This window comes from Callorhinus ursinus, unplaced genomic scaffold (assembly GCF_003265705.2).
Source record: "Callorhinus ursinus isolate GAN/ISIS: 27379988/994484 unplaced genomic scaffold, GSC_fseal_2.0 scaffold71, whole genome shotgun sequence".
Lineage (NCBI taxonomy): Eukaryota > Metazoa > Chordata > Mammalia > Carnivora > Otariidae > Callorhinus > Callorhinus ursinus.
The window spans coordinates 5413112-5436334 of NW_027397133.1; the positions used below are offsets into that span (position 1 = coordinate 5413112).

Sequence of the window (23223 nt, forward strand, 5' to 3'; positions counted from 1 at the left end):
TGCCAGAGAGCCTTTGGGGGGAAGGAGCTGTGCCGGGGAGCATCAGGAACAGAAGAGCCACCTAAGACTCAGCCCTAGTCCTCAGCCTACCTTTGGGGCGAGTCTTTTGCCCTGGGTACCCCCTCTTGTCCATGCCGCCAACTAAAAGCCAATTCAAGTATCTTTTCCCAAATAAAGCCTCAGCTGACTCTGGAAAAAAAAAAAAAACCACACACATACACACACGCGCGCGCGTGTGCGCGCACACATCCCCCAGAGTGGCATAGCTCTTCTGGTTCTAATGACTCTTCTAGTGTCCTGAGGGACCCTGAGGCCAGTACCAGCATTTGAGCACCTTGAGGAAACCCAGAAACAAACTTCCCCTTCAATTAAGACCAAAGTATTTTCAGAACACATATTAAGCTTTTTCAGTATTGAAGCTTTTCTGGCTTCATAGCACTAATCCATTTATTTTTTTATTTTTCCCCTTTTAAAAAAATTAAGTTCAATTAGCCAATATACAGTACTTCATTAGTTTTTGATGTAGTGTTCAATGATTCATTAGTTGTGTATAACACCCAGTGCTCATCAGATCACATGCCCTCCTTAATGCCCATCACCCAGTTACCCCATTCCCCCTGCCCCCCTCCCTTCTGCAACCTTTAATTTGTTTCCCAGAGTCCAGAGTCACTCATAGTTTGTCTCCCTCTCTGATTTCTTCCCAGGTTTTTTTTTTTTTTTTTTAATGCCATGAGGGGCACCTGGGTGGCTCAGCTGGGTAAGCTCCTGCCTTCAGCTCAGGTCATGCTCCTTGGGTCCTGGGATCAAGCCCCGCATCCAGCTCCATGCTCTGTTGGGAGTCTACTTCTCCCTCTCCCTCTGCCCCTCCCCCTGCTCTCTCATTCCCTCTCTCTTAAATAAAAAATAAATAAGTAAATAAAATTTAAGCATAAAAATGAAATACCATGAGATTACTGGTGGGCCAGATTTCTTCAGCATTATCTTTAAATAATCTCTCATAGGTATTTTCTTGCACTCTGATCTTCTCTGTCCCAACCTGATTGTCACTCCCCACAGTGAAAAAGAACAGCTGAGAAGTTGTTTTTCTTAGAGACAGTCCCTAAGAATTCCCCATCTTTAATTCTGCTTTCTTTAGTTTATTATTATCTGGCACCAAACAAAGAAACTTCCCATTCCTATCAGTGGGTCCCAGCTATTCTCAGCTTTTTCCTTCAATAATTTTAATTCCCTTATGTCTTACTAGGATATCAAACATCACTGTTAATGATTGCTGCAACTGTAATTTAAATTTATATGTTAACCTTAACTAAACCTTAAGGTTTTTTTTTTAAAGATTTTATTTATTTATTTGAGAGAGAGAGAGCACACGAGCAGGGTGAGGGGCAGAGAGGAGAGGGAGAAGCAGACTCCCCACTGAGCGCAGGAGTGCAGAGCCCAATGTGGGGATCGATCCCAGCACCCTGAGATCATGATCTGAGCCAAAGTCAGATGCTTAACTGACTGAGCCACCCAGATGCCCCTAAACCTCAAGTTTTAACACAACCTTTCACAAATATTTAGTGATATCTTACAGGTGCCAAACAGATGTTTATTTGGAATTACAATTCCCTGCCAAAATTTACTTTTTAATAGAAAACTTACCACGTTTGCCTTAACTAACTTCAGACATAAGGAATATGTGGAGAAAATGACATGTTGCTAATAAAATATACAGATCTGTTTTTTAAATTACACATATGTTTAGTCTATTTTTTCTTATAATTTTTTTGATTGTTAGTAGTGGTTCTGATATTAGATCTCAGGCTGTGATAGGCCGGTCAATTTTATGCTCTAATATAAAGGGTCACCTTTGTTTTCTGCATTTTGTCCCTCTGCTCCCATTCTACATAACCTGTTCTTGTTTTCATACATTATGTGTTTCCCCCTGCAGACTGAATTAAAACTGTGATTCTAAAATTATAGCCTTGTGGCATGGAGTGGGAGTGTCAGAAGCCATTTTTAACATGAATAATTAGAAAGGTAGAATTTTTCTCAAGCTCACTTGGGATATTCACCACACTCTGGGCCGTAAGACATACCTTACAAAATTTTAAAGAATAGAAATCATACAATGTCTGCTCTCAGACCACAGTTGAATTTTACTAGAAATCAATAAACTAAATAACTGGAAGATCTTAAAATATATGGAGATTCAACAACACACATCTAAATAACACATGGATTAAAGTCGAATCTCGAGAGAAATTTAAAGACATTTTAAACTAAATGAAAATTAAAGCACAACTTATCAAAATTTGAGGGATGCAGAGAAAGCAGTGCTAGTAGGGAAATTTATTTTATTTATTTATTTTTTAAATTTTATTATGTTATGTTAGTCACCATACATTACATCATTAGTTTTTGATGTGGTGATCCACGATCCATTGTTTTCGTATAACACCCAGTGCTCCATGCAGTACGTGCCCTGCTTAATACTCATCACCGGGCTAACCAATCCCCCCTCCCCCCTCCCCTCTGAAACCCTGTTTGTTTCTCAGAGTCCATAGTCTCTCATGGTTCATCTCTCCCTCCAATTCCCCCCCCCATTTTTCCCTTCCTTCTCCTAATGTCCTCCATGTTGTTCCTTATGTTCCACAAATAAGTGAAACCATATGATAAGTGACTTTCTCTGCTTGACTTATTTCACTTAGCATAATCTCCTCCAGTCCCATCCATGTGGATGTAAAAGTTGGGTATTCATCATTTCTGATGGCAGAGTAATATTCCATTGTATGTATGGACCACATCTTCTTTATCCATTCATCTGTTGAAGGGCATCTCGGCTCTTTCCACGGTTTGGCTGTTGCAGACATTGCTGCTATGAACACTGGGGTGCATATGGCCCTTCTTTTCACTACATCCGTGTCTTTGGGGTAAATACCCAGGAGTGCAATTGCTGGGTCATAGGGTAGCTCTATTTTTAAATTTTTGAGGAACCTCCACACTGTTTTCCAAAGTGGCTGTACCAACTTGCATTCCCACCAACAGTGTAAGAGGGTTCCCCTTTCTCCACAACCTCTCCAACATTGGTTGCTTCTTTCCCTGTCCATTTTTGCCATTCTAACTGGTGTAAGGTGGTATCTCAATGTGGTTTTGATTTGAATTTCCCTGATGGCTAATGACCTACATGACAGGGAAGAGGCATGAAGCACGCATATTTAAGGGAGGCCCATGAGAATAGCATCGATTCAGATGATCAGGGCCGAAGGAGCCTTTAAATAGAAATTGGACCTAGGAGGGAAATTTAAAGCACTGAAGGGATATATTAGAAGAGAAGAAAGATCTAAAATCAACCATCTAAGCTCCTACCTTAGAAAACTAGAAAAAGAAGAGCAAATTAGATCCAAAGTCAGCAGAAGTAAAGAAATAGTAAGAATTAGAGCAGAAATCAAATTGAAAACAGGAAACCAATAGAGAAAAAAAATGAAAACAAAGTCTGGTTCTTTGAAAAATTAAAATCGGTAAGCGTTTAGTCAGGCCAACTAAGAAGAAAACAGAGAGGATACAAATTACTAATATCAGACATGGAAGAGTGGACATCACCCAGGTCCTATGGGCATTAAAAGGATAATAAAGGAATACTGTGGACAAACTCTAAGCCTAGATGAAATGGACCAATTCCATGAAAGGCCTAATTTGCCAAAACTTACACAAGAAGAAATTGACAATCTGTTAAGGAAATTGAATCAATAACTAATAACCTTCCAAAACAGAAAGATGGAACTCATTCAGTTGTGAGGAAAAGCAGTGGAGACAGAAGAAATCCTCCAAAGGTTAAATATACTCTCACAGAGCTAAGCCTCAGAAGTGGTGAGGAGACTAGCCAGCTGTGTAAGTATTTATCTATCCACTTATTGCCCTCAAAGTGCTTTCTTTTCTCTTACTATCTAAAAGGTCAGTAAGACTCCAGGAAACAAACTGAGGGTTGTGGAAAGGGAGGTGGGTGGGGGCTGGGGTAACTGGGTGATGGGCATTAAGGAGGGCACGTGATGTGATGAGCTCTGGGTGTTATACGCAACTAATGAATCATTGAACGCTACATTAAAAAAAGGGGGGGTTAGTAAGAATGTAGGGTCATTCTCAGCCTGGGTCACCTGAATTGATATTCTTGACTAGCTTCTATTAAAAGCGGAGAGAAAAAGAAAATATAAATTGAGGGTTTTTTTTCTCTTCATTCATTATTAGCTATTACTAACTAGCTAACTATTAAATTTAAAGGAATTCTTTGGTATTTACAACACCTATAACGTTTTTCTTGTTAAATTCGTTCATAGAGGATGCTGGAATTATTGGCTTTCTCCAACTCTAAAGCAGGATCACTAAGAAGATGAAATAAATTCTCAGCTTTCCTTCTTGAAATGAAGTCTTTTAGTGCTCTTTTGCAGTGCATATTTTCTCCATCAAATAAGTTCATTTTTTAATTTGACTTAACACAATTTCTCATCAGCACCCTGCCTTTGATACTAAGATGGAACTTAAATGTTGAGAGAAGGAAAGGAAATGACAAGGCGTTTTGGTATCCACCACTGGCTAAAGGAAGTTCAGGTTGCTGTTGTTAAATATGTGATTTTTCCATAGAGCCCGAAACTAAGTGAAATGACCTTTTTTCCCCTTCCTGTATTGCTTTAACATTGTAAAGCCACTGGCCAAAAGGAAACTTTAATCTCTTAAATATTTGAGAGGGGTCATGTCATAAATGATGTACAAATTTCTAGTGAAACAGCTTTGTAAAAAACTGGGTTTTGACTAGCAAGCTGCCATCATGTCCTCAAGCCACCATGTTAGCCCCAAAAGATATAACATATTAACCTGTATCTTTATGGATGTATACTGAGTGTTTCTGATGATACCAAACAAAACTGTAAGCATTATGATAAACTCTAGCTGGATGCCAAACTTCTCATGCATAAGCTATTTATTTTATCTGCCTCCTGTAGTATGTTCCTTCACTTCATCTTTAGGTGATAAAATATTAATGTAATAACTGGAAGCCATCACTAAGTGTGTGTGTGTGTGTGTTTGGGGGGAGGGCAAGGGGAGAGAGAGAGAGAATCTTAAGCAGGCTCCACGCCCAGCACAGAGTCTGATGTGGGGCTCGATCTCACAGCCTGAGACCATGACCTGAGCTGAAATCAAGAGTTGGACACTTAAGTGACTGAGCCATCCAGGTGCCCCACTAGCATTTTTTTTTAAAGTACCGAGAGGAGTACGTATGGATGTGCCATACATTGTTACCCTGCAGTCATTGCAGTGCCCCAGAACCTAATGCCACCCAGTCATCAGTGTGGCATTTTCTTTTTTTCTTTTTTTTTTTTTAGTTGGGGATAATGAGGGGTTACCCGTAAGATTTTATACAAGAAAAAAATACACTATTTTATTTTAAAAATTAAAAAGACTCAATCCACAAGAGATTCCTGTGACCTTTGCTTTTCTCATCAGCAGGTGATCCCCTAAGTGTAGCCCTGCCTTTTATACAGCTTTTCAACTTTGTGGCAAAATTGCCATCACCAGTTTCTTTCCCATGAACAACAACACATATACATGCCCTTTTAGTTCTGAGAGTGAAAATGACTGACCCTGTGACCTATTCATTATGTGCTTATTGAGTAACTCCTGTTTGCTGGAAACAAAGTGCTCATTCTTGTAGATAATGCATTCCAGTATGGACAGACAGACAAACACAAATAGAAAAGGAAGAATGATTATGTTTGAGGATAGTATTCATGTGTGAAAAGAATCCTGTTTTACTGCTTTCTTTTCTGGATGCTGTAGAGAATTAATGTGCTGCCAAGTGTTAGAAAAGTACATGTTGGGGCATCTGGGTGGCTCAGTCATGAGTCCTGGGTCCCGGGATCGAGTCCCGCATCGGGCTTCCTGCTCAGTGGGGAGCCTCCTTCTCCCTCTGCCGGTTTCTCCCACTGCGTGTGCTCCCCCCACCCTTTATCTCTCTGTCAAATAAATAAAATCTTTAAAGAAAAAAAAGAAAAGTACATGTTATTACATCAACCCTGCTGAATCCAGTGTCTGCAGGGAGGATACTTCTTACCAGGATATGAAGATTTGCTGTCTGCTTGTAAGCTGAGTGATAATAACTAAGTGACAGACCATTTCCACCCAAATGTGCCTGTCTTCAACTCTCCTGGTGCTTCTAATTCCCTAAACATTATTTTTCCAGTAAAAGGACACAAACGAAAGTCAGTGTTCATTGAGTTTTGGTTTTTGATGATTTGCCTCAAAAGACACCTAAAAGGTGCCAGGGAACTTGGCTGTTCCTCCCTCCACTTCCTCCCTCCTTCGATTTTTTTTTTTTCTGTCTTTGGAGTTGAATTCTGTCACAGTGTTTCACATTCTGATCTATACAATGGCCTTTGCTAATTGTGAAATATCTTTTTTATTTTTAAAGAAACTAATAGACATCTTTAAAAAAAAAAAACTGATACGGCATACAGTGACTTAGAAGAGTTTATTATTCTCATGAAGATAAATAGCTTATTAGAGAGAGGCTGTATAATGCCTCTGTGTTGACCCTTGTCTGAACAGCATTTAACACTGTCTCCTAACACAAACTAAAATATTGCCATACCCACACGCCAGAGAAAAAAGCAAAAGTTATTATCAGGACTAAAAGCATTTGTCTGCCTGAATCCTATTCTTTCCAGTTTGAGAATACCCCCTTCTATTTTGTCCTTGGGATCTCTAGGCAACCCATGATAAACCCATGATAATACTTAATATGGTTTTACTGGGCCTTTTGAACAGGGCCACCATGTTTGATATTTCCAGGTTGTGTTGCAAAGCCCTAATTTTGAGGCGTACAGGTAGCCTGAATTATGTGGATCCTCCTTATATTCCTGATATAACCACAGAAGAGCCACTTTCTAAGTATTCTTAGAGGTAGTAACATGAATTTTCCTGTATTTCATTGAAGTTTCATTTCATGACCTAAGTGCAAAATCTTGAAATCTCTGAACAAAAACATTCACTTGTGCACATGTCTAAATTCTCTTTATCATTATAGGAACCAAGAGTCAACACATTATGGAGAGTAATCAAGAAGTGGGATTAGGCTACATTTCTCCCAAAGAGCTTTCTTCCCAGCAGACCTGGCAACAGGGTGCAGGCGGGTTAACCAGGTGTCAAGATTCCATGAAAATTTTTCAAGGGAATATTTCTCAATTTCAAAACCAAGGTGATTTCCCCTGCCAGCTTTGGGCAGGAGTGCCAATTCATATTTCTGAAGATGAGAACTGTATATTGACTCATATAGAGGATGTTTCTAATTGCCTAAAAAGTCAAGAATTTCCATCTTGGAGAGCCCAGCATTCTTGGAGGAAAATGTATCTGACAGAGTCACATAATTATCAGTGTAGATGTCAGCAAGTTTTGATGAAAAATAATTTCTGTAAGTGTGACGGCACCAGTTCGATATCACATCATAATGATAATGTGGGAATACACAGAACAGAAAAAAACTACAGCTGCCATGACTGTGGAGGGAACATCATGAAGGTTTCATCGCTTAATCAAGACTTAATTCAAACAGGGCAAAAGCCCTACCCCTGTAATGAGTACAGAAGAGCCTTCAGTGATGACTCCAGATCAGAAGTTTATCAGCAGTTACACTTAGAAGGGAAGACCCATTCCTACAGTCCTTGTAGAAAGGGCTGTAGTTATAGTTCAGCTCTTCATATTCATCAGAGTGTTCATAGAGGAGATGGTTGTGTTTTTGAGAGTTCACATCTGCAATCCCATCAGAGAGAACAGAGAGAGGAGAAGCCATGTAAATGTGGATATGGTGAGAACTTCAGTCAGTGCTCCTCTCTTAACACTTGTGAACTTATTCACACAGGGGAGACGTCCTATAGATGCAATATTTATGAGAAAGACTTCAGTCATAGCTTAGACCTTAATAGTATTTTCAGGGTCTGTACTGTGGAGAAACCCCATGAATATGAGGAGAATGGGAATGTCTTTAATCAGAGTTCTTGTCTTCAAGTCCACCAGAAAATCCACACTGAAGAGAAACTATATACAGATGTGGAATATGAGAAGGGTTTTATTTGTAGCTCAAGTCTTAACATCCAGCATAGAGTTCACATGGAAGAGATTCCTTATAATTCCGAGGAATGTGGTAATGACTTCAGTCTGGCCTCACATTTTCAGGACCTTCAGATAGTCCACACTAGGGAACAACCATATAAACATTATGCATGTGGTAACAGCTTCAGCCAAAATTCTTATCTTCAAGGTCATCAGAAAATTCACATTGGAGAGAAAGCTTACAAGGACTGTGGGAATGGCCTCAACTGGAGTTCAAAACTTAAAGATCGTCAGAGAGTCCACAGTGGAGAGAAGCCATACAAATGCAATGCATGTGGTAAAGGCTTCAGTCATAGGTCAGTTCTTAATGTTCATCAGAGAGTCCACACGGGAGAGAAACCTTATAAATGTGAGGAGTGTGACAAGGGATTCAGTCGGAGTTCATACCTTCAAGCCCATCAGAGAGTCCACACTGGAGAAAAACCATACAAATGTGAAGAGTGTGGGAAGGGCTTCAGTCGCAATTCATACCTTCAAGGACATCAGAGAGTTCATACTGGAGAGAAACCATACAAGTGTGAGGAGTGTGGGAAGGGCTTCAGTCGGAGTTCACACCTTCAAGGCCATCAGAGAGTCCACACTGGTGAAAAACCATTCAAATGTGAGGAGTGTGGGAAAGGCTTCAGTTGGAGCTTTAATCTCCAAATTCATCAGAGAGTTCACACAGGAGAGAAACCCTATAAATGTGAAGAATGTGGCAAGGGCTTCAGTAAGGCCTCAACTCTTATGGCTCATCAGAGAGTCCACACAGGAGAGAAGCCATACCAATGTGATGAGTGTGGTAAGAGCTTCAGTCAGAGATCATACCTTCAAAGCCATCAGAGTGTCCACACTGGAGAGAGACCATATATATGTGAGGTATGTGGGAAGGGCTTCAGTCAGAGAGCATATCTTCAAGGTCATCAGAGAGTCCACACTAGAGTGAAACCATACAAATGTGAGATGTGTGGGAAGGGCTTTAGTCAGAGTTCACGCCTTGAAGCACATCGGAGGGTCCACACTGGAGGGAAACCATACAAATGTGAGGTATGCACAAAGGGCTTCAGTGAGAGTTCACGCCTTCAAGCACATCAGAGGGTCCACACAGAAGGGAGGCCCTATAAATGTGAACAGTGTGGTAAGGGTTTCAGTGGGTTTTCAAGTCTTCAAGCTCATCACAGAGTCCACACTGGGGAAAAACCATACAAATGTGAGGTGTGTGGGAAGGGCTTCAGTCAGAGATCAAACCTTCAGGCTCATCAGAGAGTCCACACAGGAGAGAAACCATACAAATGTGATGCATGTGGTAAGGGTTTCCGTTGGAGCTCAGGTCTACTTATTCATCAGAGAGTCCATAGTGGTGATAAATTCTATAAAAGTGAGGAGTATGGTAAGGATTATCCTTTATCAGAGAATCCATACAGAAATGAAGTTCTATAAAACAGTTCTATTTGTTTTGAAGTTCTCAAATAGGAACTGAAATTTTCCATTCACTAGAGTTATTATAGTAGAAAAAATTTCTTTAATGAAAATGTAATGTTTCTGCCCAACCTCAGCATTCATAATAGTCAGACCACACAGCAGAGACATCTAACAAGAGAGTTTCCATAAGGAATTTTGTCACAACTTTTAACAGGCATTGCACATGACTTTAACTATCATTGTACTAGGGCTTATAAAAGATAAGAGTAACAAAAGTATAATATGTGTGTGCCTAAATCCATGACCAGTCTAATGTAAGCTTAGTGAGGGAAGGGGCTTCATTCATTGCTGAGTTTACAAAACCATGACATTGCATAACTCAGTGTAGGTGCTCAGTACTTTTTGCCTAATGACTAAAAATGTATAAAAGTATCATATTTAAAAAATTTGTTAAGCTCATTCCCCCCCAAAAAACATTTAAAAATGTATTTGGAGGAGGAATCCTGCAAGTAACCTTAATATAAGCACTTCAAGTGGGAAGATAGTCCTTGAATTGTAGGATGTCAAACAATATTGCAATCTGAAATTAACATAAATTTGGCTGTGACCCTGTGGGGATTGGTTCCCATCCTTTGTCCTGTCTTAAAGAGGATGAGCTGAATTCTTACCATTTGGTCTCTTTCTATACAGTATACCATCAGTTTAAGTTTAGTGCTGTGTGTGTGTGTGTGTGTGTGTGTGAGTGTGTGTATACACATGTGCACTTTAAATGACAGTACAAACTGATAAACAATGTTTTTGGTTACACTGCATTTTACATAATTGACTTTTTACTCCTACCCTGTGTGTTAAGGCAGAGTTTAACTGTAATATTTGCAAAGTGTCAGAAATGGTTACTAATGAAAAATACTTTCTTAATAAATGTCAAAATTACAATACTTTGGTTCTTTAGTCTCCATATTGACGTCAAAGTTCTTTGGATCTGACTAATTTCTAAGAGTTATAGCCTTTGTCCAATTCAAACCTCCTTAGGCAGAATCTGTGATGCTTTTGGAGGGCTTTAATTTTATCAAGTTCTCCATCCTATCCTTCTCCCACTCACACAAATAAAGGAAAAATCTTAAATTTTTCTAAACATCTTATCAAATATATTGGTTATTAAGATAGGATTGTCTTTTACTTGCTAGTCTCTATCTTCCAAAAATAATGCATCCTGTTGGTGGGATTGAAAAATACACAAGTTTGTTAGAGAAGAGTCATACTATGTATGTACATGTATATATAGTGCATGTACACTATATATAGTACGTATAGTACTTCGAGGTGAGTATGCACATTTTACATACATACATATGTATGGAAATACCATATCTGTCTATCTGTATGTAAAATGTGCATACCCACTTGGAAACATAGAATAATAATTTATGATAAAGCAATTTTAATAGAAAAAATCTCTACAATGGGGGTAATTTTTTAAACTGGAAATAAATAGGGGTTTGAATAAATTTCTCCCAAGTTCCTATAAAATGGAGTTACAAAAAGTAAGTAATCAATCTAAAATGACAAAGAATCATGCATATTGTTTAGTGAAAATGTGGATTGTACCTTCATAATATCCAGTTAATTTAAGTCTGTATACATATATGTTCAAATACATGCTTCACAGATGATGTATGAAAGATTATGCGTCATCATATATACAGTAGTTTTGTCTGACAAACAAAATTTTGGCTTAGTCTTTTGCATACTTCATTTAAAGCTTTTTTCAACTAACATTTGCCAATTTTACTGAAGTAATAAACTACTGAGATATCATCCTCTATAGTTAAGAACTCATGATGTGATTGCTCTATTTCACTAGATGGCATTATGGCCAAAACTAAAGAATAAAATTCCTGAGGTTAATTTTCAAAATTCCCTGGGTTTTTGAGGATACAGATAAATTAGATGTCAGCACCTTTATCTTTCTGTGAAATTTCTTTAGATCTCAAAGACCATGCAGCCTAGAATGCCCTAGTACAATTCAGTAGTGTTATATATTGGTTCATTATCATTTTTCTATCAGATTTCCCTCATTGGATGAACAAGGTGACCAAAGTACTCACTTAACCTGGCTTCCAAGGTGCTAGTTCAAGTTGCACAATATCATCAGAAATTGGGCTTCTAATGCCTTTCTTTACTGTCATCACCTACAAGGGAAGATCATGAGAGCTCATGGTGGTTTTATCATTTAGGGTGCTTTTAGTTGTAAGTAACAAGAAATATAACTTAGAGTTGCTTAAACCAAACATATTTCTCAGTTCATATAAATGAAAAGATACAGGGTAAGACCTGGCTCTGAGTTAGCCAAGGAGACTTTGTATTTCTTGAATTCTCTCACTTCTGTCGTTTTGTGTGAACTCTTGTCTTTAGATTGGTCACAAGATAGTGGTATCACCTTTTTTGCTCACAGCTGAGGGAAGAGAGCTTCTGTCTCATTTTTAGGGTTATGTAGTCCTAGCTCCCCCAAATGCATATGATCTCTGTCCTCTCCAATCTCCACTCAAAACTGAGACTAAACCAAGACAATAAAGAATATCCCTCTTTCCCATAAATAGGCTAGCTTGCTCCTAGCATTAAGCAATAGCCTGCTACATTGGGAAAATGGTAAGAACATGGACAGAGAATCCTGTGGCACACAGGTACACAGGGATGGCCAAAAGCAGAGGGTGAAGGAGGAACATGGAGAAGAATCCTCCAGCACTCCAGCCCCTACCCTAAGCACAAGGTAACATTAGAAAAATTTGAAGTGGTGTACTGAAGATAACTTTTGCAACAACAGAATTTAATTCCAACATAATTCCTGACCAGATTGGTTCACCCTAACATCCTAGCAGAATAGCAGTGCCCAGTTGCAGACAAAAATAGTATTTACTTCAGTCTCCACTGTTTCATAAATGTTATTTGGCATGCAATTAAAAAATTACAAGATGAAAAGAACAAACAATCCTCTGCCAAGCAACAGCAGACTAATTAATAAGTCACACATTGAGATGAGCATATTTTGGAAATATCAGAATTTTACATAACTGATTGATGTAGTGAGCGCTTTTGTGAGAATAGCAGACAATATACATGAACAGATGGGGGAATTTCAGTGGAAATTAACAAAGAATCAAATAGGAAAGGCTAGAAAAGAAAATTTATCACAAAGGATGCTTTTGAAGAACTCATGAGTAGGCTCAACAAAGCTGAGAAAAGTGTCAGAACTTGAATATAGGTCAATTGAAATCATCCAAACTAAAAAAGTGTGAAGAACACAGAATAGAGTATCAAAGAACTGTGGGAAAACTTTTTTTATGGTCTAATATATGTAATTGGGAATCTAGGAAGAGAGGAAAGAAAGAATGAGAGGAAAAATGTTTGCAGAGATAATAGCTGAGAATTTTCCGAAAATAATAAAAGACCTCTACCAGCTCCAAGAACCTCAGAGTACCCAAACAGGATTTAAAAACAAACAAAAACTTGATCTGTTATTGCCAAATAGCTGAAAATGAACAAGGCACAGGAAATATTGATGGCAGAGAAAAAGGACACATTACATACAAGGAACAGAAATGAGAAAAAGAGCAGACTTCTCATCAAAAACCATTCAAGCCAGGAGTCAACGGAGTGATATCTTTAACATTCTGAAACAAAATCAAACAAAATCAAAAGTTCCTACCCAATGAAAATGTTTTTCAAAAAAGTATGCAAAATAAAGATTTTCAGATGAATAAAAGCTAATAGAATTTACTACCAGCAGATCAGTACTATAAGAAATATTAAAGGAATTTCTACAGACAGAAAGAATACTATACCAGAAGCAAATTTGAATCCAAAGAGGGAAGAAAGAAAAAGAAAGAAGCCAAGGAAGGAAGGAAGAAAGGAAAAGAAGGAAGGAAGGAGGGAGGGAGGAAGGAAAGAAGGAAGGAAGGAAGGGAGAGAGGGAGAGAAAGAAATGGAAAGAGAGAATGAATGAATGAACTTCGAAAATGCTTAAAATTGAGGCAAATGTAAAAGTTTTTCTTATTTTTAATCACTTGAAAATATTCATTAAAGCAAAAATGTGAGCAAAGTTTTGTGAGTTTATAGCATATATAAGAAGTAAAATGTAACAATACCATAAAACAGAGCAGAGAGAAATCGGAAGTATGCTGTTCTACACTACATGAATTGGCATAATATTAGAAAGTAGACTGTGAAAAATTATAGGTGCATTTCATAAGCCCCAGAACAACCATTAAAAAAATTTAAACTGATATATAACTAATAAGCCTGTAGTAGAGACAAAATGGAATTATTAAAAAAAAACTCAATCCAAAAGCAGGAAAATTGAACAAATAACACATGGTCGAAATAGTAAACATTAGCAAGATGGTAGGTTCAAGGCCTGTGATATCAATAATTAAATGTAGATGTTCTAAACACACCACTTAAAATGGAGATTGTCAGACTGGATAAAAAAGCAAAACCTAACATGCTATGTGTTTTCTGTAAGAAACACTTTTCAAAGATAAAGAGGTTAAGTAGGCTAAAAGACTAAGGATGAAAAAAGGTATGCTGTGCTAAAACTAATCAAAAGAAAGCTGGGACTATCTATATTCATATCAACAAAGAATTCAGACAAGGAATATTACCAAGGGTACAGCAGGTAACATACAATTCTAAATGTGTATGCACCTAACAACAGAGTTTCAAGATTCATGAAGCAAAAACTGAGAAAACCTTAAGTATATTTGGAAAATTAATAGTTCCCTTAGTAATTGACAAAACAAGATGACAGAAAATCAGTAAGGATATAGGAAACGAACGACATTACCACCCAGCTTGACTTATTTGCCATTTAGAGAACACTTCGTCCAACAGTGGTTGAATACACATTACTTTCAAGGGCATTTGGAACATTTGCCAAGATAAATCATATTCTGGGCCATAAAGCAAACCATTACCAAATTTAAAAGTAAAACCATGCAAAGTATGTTCTCTAATCCAAATGGAATTAAACTGTATCAAGCAAGGATACCTGTTGCCAACCACCAGGAGCAGCATTTCCAGAATGTCAACCCATTACATGGCTTGCAGGTGTCAAGGTCCCTGTAAATACTAGGAACAACTTCATGAGAACATTAGGAACACCTTTACGCCTATAAAATTAACAATTTCAACAAACTGTGTGAATTCCTTGAAAGACACAACTTACCAAAGCATACACAAGAAGTGGACAGCCTGGATGGTCCTATATCTCCTAAACATTGTATAGAATAAAACCATCTAGCACTGGGTGTTGTATGCAACAATGAATCACTAAATTCTACCTCTGAAACTAATAATACGGTATATGTTAATTAAATTGAACTTAAATTAAAAAAAAAATCCAGCAAAGAAAACCTAGGGGCAAATGGCTTTATTGGCAAATTCTAGCCAAATATTTCAGGAAAAAAATGATTTTCATTCTAACCAAAATCTTCAAAAAAATTAGACATGAAACCTAAGTCATTTTATGAAGCTAGCATTACCCTGATAACAAAAGCCAACAGTAACATTATAAGAACAGAAACTATTGACTAATATCCTTCATGAACATAGACATGGAAATTCCCAACAAAATATCATATTTAGCAATTTCTAAAAAGGATGATTCATCACAAATGGTATAGATTCTGAAAATGCAGATTGTTTCAATATACAGAAGTCAAACTGTCTAATTCAGTTAGAAGAAGAAGCATTTGACAAAATTGAACATCAATTCATGACTTTAAAAAAAAAAACCCAAACCTAGGAATTAAAGGGAAACTTCCTCAAGCTGATAAAGAACATTGGCAAAAATATTGATAACATCATTTTTAATGGTGAAAGATTGAATGCTTTTTAAAAATTTTTATTTTAATTCCAGTTAGTTAATGTAAAAAATAAACAAAATACAAACTGCTAGAAGGAAAAAAGAAGAAAAGATTGGATACTTTCACCTGAAGTTTGGAAGCAAGGCAAGGACTTCTACTCTCACCACTCCATGTCAACATAATGGGAGGTAGTAGCCAGCACACTAAGGTGAGAAAAAAAGATAGGAAAGGAAGAAATAAAACTCTAATTGCAGGCGCCAAGATTATTCAGAAAAGTTCAAGGAATTAACAAAAAAGCTAGTAGAACTTATAAATTGGTTTAGCAAAGTCACTGGATACAAGACTAATATACAAAAATCACTACTTGTTCGGAACTATTGGAAATTGAAATCAAGAAAGAAAAAAGCAGTACCATTGACAATAGCACCAAATATATGTGTGGGGCGGTGGGGGACATGAGTGTGTGTGATCGCTATGCTGCATATTACAAAATACTGATGAAAAATTTAAAAGACCACTCAAACAAATAGATAAGAGCTTCTCATGGAATGGAAGACTCAATTTTGTTAAGCCATTTATCCTAAATTGATCTATAAATGCAACACAGTCCCACTTAATATCCCCGCAGGAAGTTTTGCAGAAATTGACAAGCTATTTCTAAAATCTGCAAGAAGCAAAGAAATAAGAATGGCATAAAAAATAAAAAAACACTTATTGGAAGACTCACACTATCTGATCTCAAGACTTACTATAAAGCTACTATAATCAAGACAGTGTGGTATTGGGGAAAGGATAGACACATAAAACAGTAGAACATAATAGAGTCCAGAAATAGACCCACATATATGTGGTCAATTGATTTTTGGCAAATGTGCCAAAGCAATTCAATGGGAGAAATAGTCTTTCAACAAAGTAAGCAGGAATAATTAAACATCCATGTGCAAAAGAATGAATCTCAACCTATACATCATAACATATGAAAAATTAACTCAAAATGGGTCTTAGACCTAAATGTAAATCCTAAACAATAAAAAGTGTAGAAAATGTAGGGTAATTTTCTTTATCATCTTGAGTTAGTCAAGGAATTCTTGGTATGATCCATATAAGAAAATTGGTAAGCTGGTACTTCATCAAAATTTAAAACCTCCGCTTTTCAAAAGACACTGTTTTAAAAATAGAGAATCTACAGATTGGGAAAAAATATTTTCAAAACATGATAAAATGGACTTGTATTCAGAATGTATAAAGAATTCTCAAAACTCAATACTAAGAAAGCAAACAGCTCATTTTTTTAAAAAGGGCAAAAGTTTTGAACAAGCACTTCACCAAAGAACATATATGATGTCAAATAAACCTATTCTACTATGATCAACATCACTAGTCATTAGGGAAATTTAAGTTAAAACCATAATGAGATAGAACTACACACTATTAGATGACCCAAATGAGAAAGCTGGACAATATCAGGTGCAGAAAAGGATACAGAGCAAGTGGAGCTCCCAGACACAGCTGTAGAAATGCAAAATACTACAGCCACTTTGAAATGCAGTGGGGCAGTTTCTTATAAAGAACATATACATTGCATACAATACAGCAATACCATGAAAACAGGTTCAAGCAAATATGCAAAAGTATACAGCAACATTATTATAGCTGCAAAACCTCAAAACAACCCAAATATCCCTTAACTGGAGAGTGGAAAAGCGAACTGTTATATACGTACGATGCAATACTACTTGGCAGTTAAAAGAACAAACTGTTGATACAACAGCATGAGTGAATCTCAGATTATGTTAAGGTAAAGAAGCCAGACTCAGAGGCTACATATTGTGTGATTCCATTTATATGACATTCTGGAAAAGGCAAAACAGCAGAGACTAGTAACACATCATGGCTTGTCTGGGGATGGGGAAGGGGGTGAGTATAAAGGGCATGAGGGAACTTTTGGGACTGATGGAAGTGTCTCATATCTTGATTTCAGTGACACATTAGTCAAAATTCATAGAACTGTATACTAAAAAGAATAAATATCATATGTAAATTACACCTCAATAAACTGCCTTGAAATGAATGCCTGGACATTGCAAATAAAATTGTATAGAAAAACTCAACGTGTAAGTGAAAATATTTGAAAATTCAAACTCATGAACTCACCACTCAGATATATACTGTGAATACTTTGATCTATGCCTCATTTTATGTAGGCAAATGCTTCTGTATATTTTTCAAAACTACAATTATAGCATGCATACTACTTTCTAACTTTTAAAAAATTCATCAATATGTTAAAAGCATTTACCCTATCAACAAATTAATCTACTACATCCTTTGATTAGCTTACACTGTATTCTACTATGCTTATGTATCAATTTTTACTTATTTCTTACTGATGAATGTTTTTCACTCTTCCAAAAAGTCAATGGAAAATTGAGAACCACAAAATTTATATTCTTTAAATTCTCCTGTTAACTCCTGCAGTCACACAAAGTAATCAAGTGTCATAGCAGACTCACATGAATCGTAATTCTTGCACAATGATATTATTAATGAATCAAAGCATATTCACAAAAATCACATCCAAATGCAGCTTTCCTTTAGGAGGGCCACACTTTCCTTACAAGTCCTGTTTCTTGCACTGGAAAGCATTTTGGGGAATAACAGATGAACACTAAAAATGTGTGTCAATATTTGCCCAAATCAGGTCCAGATGTAGCATTCCTTTTTTGAGCAGCCTGAAATGATGAAGCACGGCTTGTAATTAGGCATTAGGTAGCATTTTGGCTTCATAGTAATAGCTGAACATCAACAATGTGTGTGATGCATGTCAGTTCACAGGAAGCTGGTTTGGGAACTCTTTAGATTTTTATATCTGACTATTCATTCATGTAAGGATAAAGAGATTCCATTATGCACTTTATTTCTTCAAACCATATTCCATATGTACATAAATTCTGAGTTTATTTGCAATCGGCAGTTTGGATAGACCAGGTATACCCAGTTAAAACCTTACTTTTAAATTAGAAATTTATTATCTTCATGCTAGTAAATACTATTAGCATTTTTACATGGTGGTCTGATTGATGTCACCATTCCTAAGATAGTTCTGGGAGATGTGGTGAGTTACTAGGCCAATATTAATTATTTTCTTTCCATTTTTGTGGGAGAAATTTTTAAAAGAAAGATTATTGGGCCCAAAGATACATAGTTTAAATTTGATGTTTCCTGAACACCTTCTTTCCAAAAAGTGCATAAGAGCATCCACATTCCCCACGTCCTCATGAATAATGGATATCCATTTCCCATCAAATAAAGGTGATCTGCTTTTCCCACCTTCCCCCAGAAAATTAATTCTTTATGAAACATGGTAAAATCATCCAGAACCTTCATAATTGTTCATACAAAATATCTGACATTCAAAAAATTATCAGATTTGCCAGAAATCAGGACCAGATGAACAAAAACAATTTGGGTGATCTAAATACTAGAGTTATCTGATAGACTTAAAAATAATATTGATTAAAACATTCAAGAAGACAGATGAAAAGATGGAAAGTTCCACCAAGAATTTGGACTCCTATAGAAACCCTAGAACCAAAATATACAACTAAACTTATTGTGATGATAATTTTGCAGTATGTACAAATATTGAATCATCATGTTGTACACATGAAGCTAATATAATATGTCAATTATACATCATTTTTTAAAAGGTGGTTCTTCATCACCCAAAGCAACCTGGATTCCGTGGACCATCTAAGTCTCCATGTATGGGCTTCAGAGAGTCAGAAAATCTTCCAAAATTATCTGTAAAATTGTTTGAGCATGTTTATTTGGGGAGGAAGAGGGTCTATAACTTTCATCAGCTGCTAGAAAGACCTGACTCTGACTCCAAACACCCCCAAAAACTTCAGAATCACTGAAAGTCCTTGCTTTCTTAGCATGGCCTCTGCCACACTCATGATCTAGCCTGTTTCTACTTCTGGACATCTTCCAAAAATAAAAATAAATATAAAAAACAAACAAAAGCTACCTCCTTTATTGTCTACCTGTATTAGTGGGGATAGGCCAGCTTCTGTAAATCAACCCCACATCTCAGGGGCTTAACACAGTAGGATTTTATTTCTGGCTCATTGTTCAGTGGAGAGCAACTGATTAATGGGAAGCTCCCCTATGATGAATCAGAGACCCAGGCCCTGTCATCCCCGTGGCTCCAGCCTCCTCAGTGCCCTTTTCATTCTGTTGGCAAACGTGGGAAGAACAAAGAGGATCAAGCATTGGGGTTTCCCTGGACCAGGCTTACAAATGGTGTCCAAGGCTTCCCTTCACATTCCACTAGCCTGAACCCAGTCATGTGGCCAAATCTAACTATGAGGGCACCTGGGAGATGTGGTCAAGCCTCAAAGGAATAAGTGGGTTTGGGGAGCAGACAGCAATCTCTGGGCTGAAGGTCTACATCCCTTTCACTGTGACTCTCAGTGTGTATCGCTTTGGAGGCCTCTGCATAAAACAAAAATTGAGGGGAAAGTTAAATGACAGATTTGTCAGGAAACTGTCAAAAAAAGAGAAATTTGTGCACTTAATTGTACATTAAGTACAGTTTACACTCTTGTCTCCATAACTCACATTTCTAGGAAGTTGATAGCTCAGTAACTCAAGCTTCTCCAGGCTAGATAATCTGCCTTAAATGCAGTATGTATGTAGTCAGTGTTTCCAGAACAAATGGGCAAAACAAATCACATTTTTGGTGGAGGGAGACTTGAAAACCAAGATTTAAGATTTCAACTAAGTTAAAGTTTCTTCTCAGGCTAAAGGACTACCATAACAATAGTAGAGTTCTAGAAAATGAAAACAGGAGAAGTTCCCACTCCTTGGTAACAGGAGTTTTCCCTGAGATATCCCCAAGGAAGCAGTTCTGTAGCCTCCTATTCAAGTTATTTAGGACCTAGATGATGTCATTGCATTCAGAAACTTGAGAAAAAGGAAAACAACATGATGTGTGAAGAAATCATGCAGGTGAGAGGGACCCAATAGTCACAACTAGTTAAATGTTTTCATCCTGGGGCCCTGTAGACCCCACCTGTCTAATCCAGGTAGAGCAGGCAACAGTGATGTCATGGGCTTTTCCTTCTTCCTCAACTATGCCTTGTTATTACACTGCTTTTCTTCAAAAAATAGGATATGTTACCTAAGTTCCAGGTAATTTGGGATTTCCATTATTTCTCCTAAAAGTAGTGTTCCTATTCTGACAAAGTAGATACATCCTAATTGCAGAAATGAAAAAGAAAAACAAAACCAAAAACAGACTCACACACTCACTGCTTTATTTCACAAAAATAGCAGAATCTGAACTGATTGGGCTATGATTGCTTTTGAGTTTTGCTGTAAATTTTTCAAATACTCAACAAGAGTAGTAAAATAGACTTCTCTGTTCCCATCTGATTCCACAACAATAAAGATTTTGCCATATTTGCTTTATTTGTTTATTTATTCATTTTTGCTGAGATATGTTGAGTTCCTTTTTTTTCAGCTTCCTCCTCTCTGAAATCTGTCTCCCATTCTCTAGTTGAGGTGGGGTGTGGTGCTGCTTCTTTGCTGACATTCACTCAGTGCAAGGGACAGGGATAGTAGCACCTGGTCTGGAGAGAGAGGTAGCCCCTCATTAGTGCAGGGCAGGAATGGACAACAAGGCTCTGCCCACGGCCTCCCAGAGGCTTTCTCTGAGATATCCCCAAGGAAGCAGTTCTGTAGCCTCCTTTCAGCCAGGCTGAATGAGGTGGGGGAGAAGTTTGGCTTTTTTTGTGTGGCATTATAAGAGAAGGGATTTAGTTAAAAGGGCTCTGTCCTGTAAGGCACACACACACACACACACATCAGGGAGCTCATCTTCAGATTATGCCTCAAGTTCTGATGTCTTAGTTTACCTGCCATCTTCTTTCCACTTTTCAGAATTTTATTAGTTTCCCTATTCTTTTTTGTGTAGGAGTTTTACTTGTAAATAGCAGGAGGAATAGGGTAGAATGTGATTAGTCCATCTTGTTCAGAACTAGAAGTCCACTGCTATCTTTTTTTAAATTTTTTGAGATGGGTATGTATCTTACTGGTTTTCAGCATTTATTCTTTTCCAATATACATATTTAATTATTTATATTTCCTTCAAAGTATGGCTTTGGTTGCATTCCATAAATGTTTGTATGTGTTATTTTTATTACCACTCTGTTTAAAATATATTCCAGATTTCACTGAGCCCATCCACTGAACTCTCATGGATGAAGAATCCATGGTTAAGATTGATTTTCTTAATCTTCAGACACATTATAATTGTCTAGTAAGGATTTTATTACTGATTTTTAGCTTTATTGAATTTTGGCCAAAGAATATACTTATATCATTAAAGTGTTTTGAAATTTTCTGCTATTGCTTTATGGTCCAGCATATGGTCAAATTTTGTAAACATCCTAAATATGCCCAACTAGATGTGTACTCTGCATAAAAGTATTAGATCAGATTTCCTGATAGTGCCAAATCTTCCATATACTTAGTGTTTTTACTGTTTTTATGCATGTGTTTATTCCATTAGGTAATTGGAGAATATTTCACTTTGTAGTTATGCCAATTATTTAAAAAATATTTGAGGACACTTATTACATGTATAAAGATACACATTTGTGTTATGTTCTTGGAAGATTGAATCTCTTTTTCATTATGAATCCATTAGTAATTCCAGCCTAGTGCCTTTGCCTTAAAGTTTATTTTGCCCATTATTTATGTTGTAGTTTTAAATATAGTCATAATTTATAACCAAGGATGATAATGTCTTTCTTCCACAGAAAATTTTATTTGCTTCTGCCAGTTAGCTGTGAGGCCATCAGCAATCCAGGATCAGCTTAAAACACTCTTGTGGATAGAGATGACTTGGAACTGGGCTGAAGGTCTACTTCCCTTTCACTGTGACTCTCAGTGTGTACTGCTTTGGAGACCTCTACATAAAACAACAATTGAAGGGAAAGTTAAATGACAGATTTGTCAGGAAACAGTCAGACAAATCCAGTATATGGGAATCCTACATGACAACTGATATGCTTCTTCAGCAGGTCAAGAGGATTACAAAAAGGAGGGACAGAGGTCAGTTCTAGATTACAACAGACTCATCAGACATACAGAATGATCATGCAATGAATGGACAGGTTTTGATATGGATTCAAGCAAACCAAGTATAAGGACTTAAGAGAGAATTTGGAACTTCAAATAAGGATTATTTGAAATTAATGTAAGGAAGTATGGTTAATTTTCATTCAGTGTGTTATGGTTGTGTAAGGAAGTGTCCTTATATTTTTGAGAAATATATGACAAAAGATTGATAAAATGTCATGAATTCGTATTTAATTTAGTTCGGTAATAAAAAAAGAAGAAAACAAAGTGAGATATAGTAAGTGTGGCAACATGTCAATAATTGTTGAATATGGAAGATGAATTTATGGACATTTAATTACTTTTTCCTCAATGTGTTTTTTTTTAAAGCTTTCATAATAGAAGAATGTTGCATTTTTGTGCAAGAGAAAAGCAGACAAGACAATCTTTCTGGGGTGTGTGTGTGTGTGTGTGTGTGTGTGTGTATGTGTGTGTGTGTGTGTTTTCTCTTAGTGGTGGTTATTCCAAAATTTTTCTGGACTTCAGTCCATATCTCACAGAATAAATCATGGCCACTCTGATTTCAATTGGTTTGTGGAATAATAAGGTATGTTATTGATTTATTTTGTTATTAAGGATAGGTTAGAAGTAGGTGATGTTAGGGCACCTGGGTGGCTAAGTCGGTTAAGTG

The 23223-nt window shown here is 37.0% G+C and overlaps 1 protein-coding gene across 3 annotated transcripts in view; it reads left to right on the plus strand.

The window, feature by feature from the left end:
- Positions 1–13403, plus strand: part of ZNF112 (zinc finger protein 112) — a 48408-nt gene extending 35005 nt beyond the window's left edge. For all 3 annotated transcript variants that reach the window (XM_025849918.2, XM_073886675.1, XM_073886676.1), the window contains one exon: positions 7058–13403. In XM_025849918.2, coding sequence (XP_025705703.1) covers positions 7058–9558 — 2501 coding nt within the window. In that variant the 3' untranslated portion in view covers positions 9559–13403. The remainder of the gene's footprint in view (positions 1–7057) is intronic.
- Positions 13404–23223: the final 9820 nt, after the last annotated feature.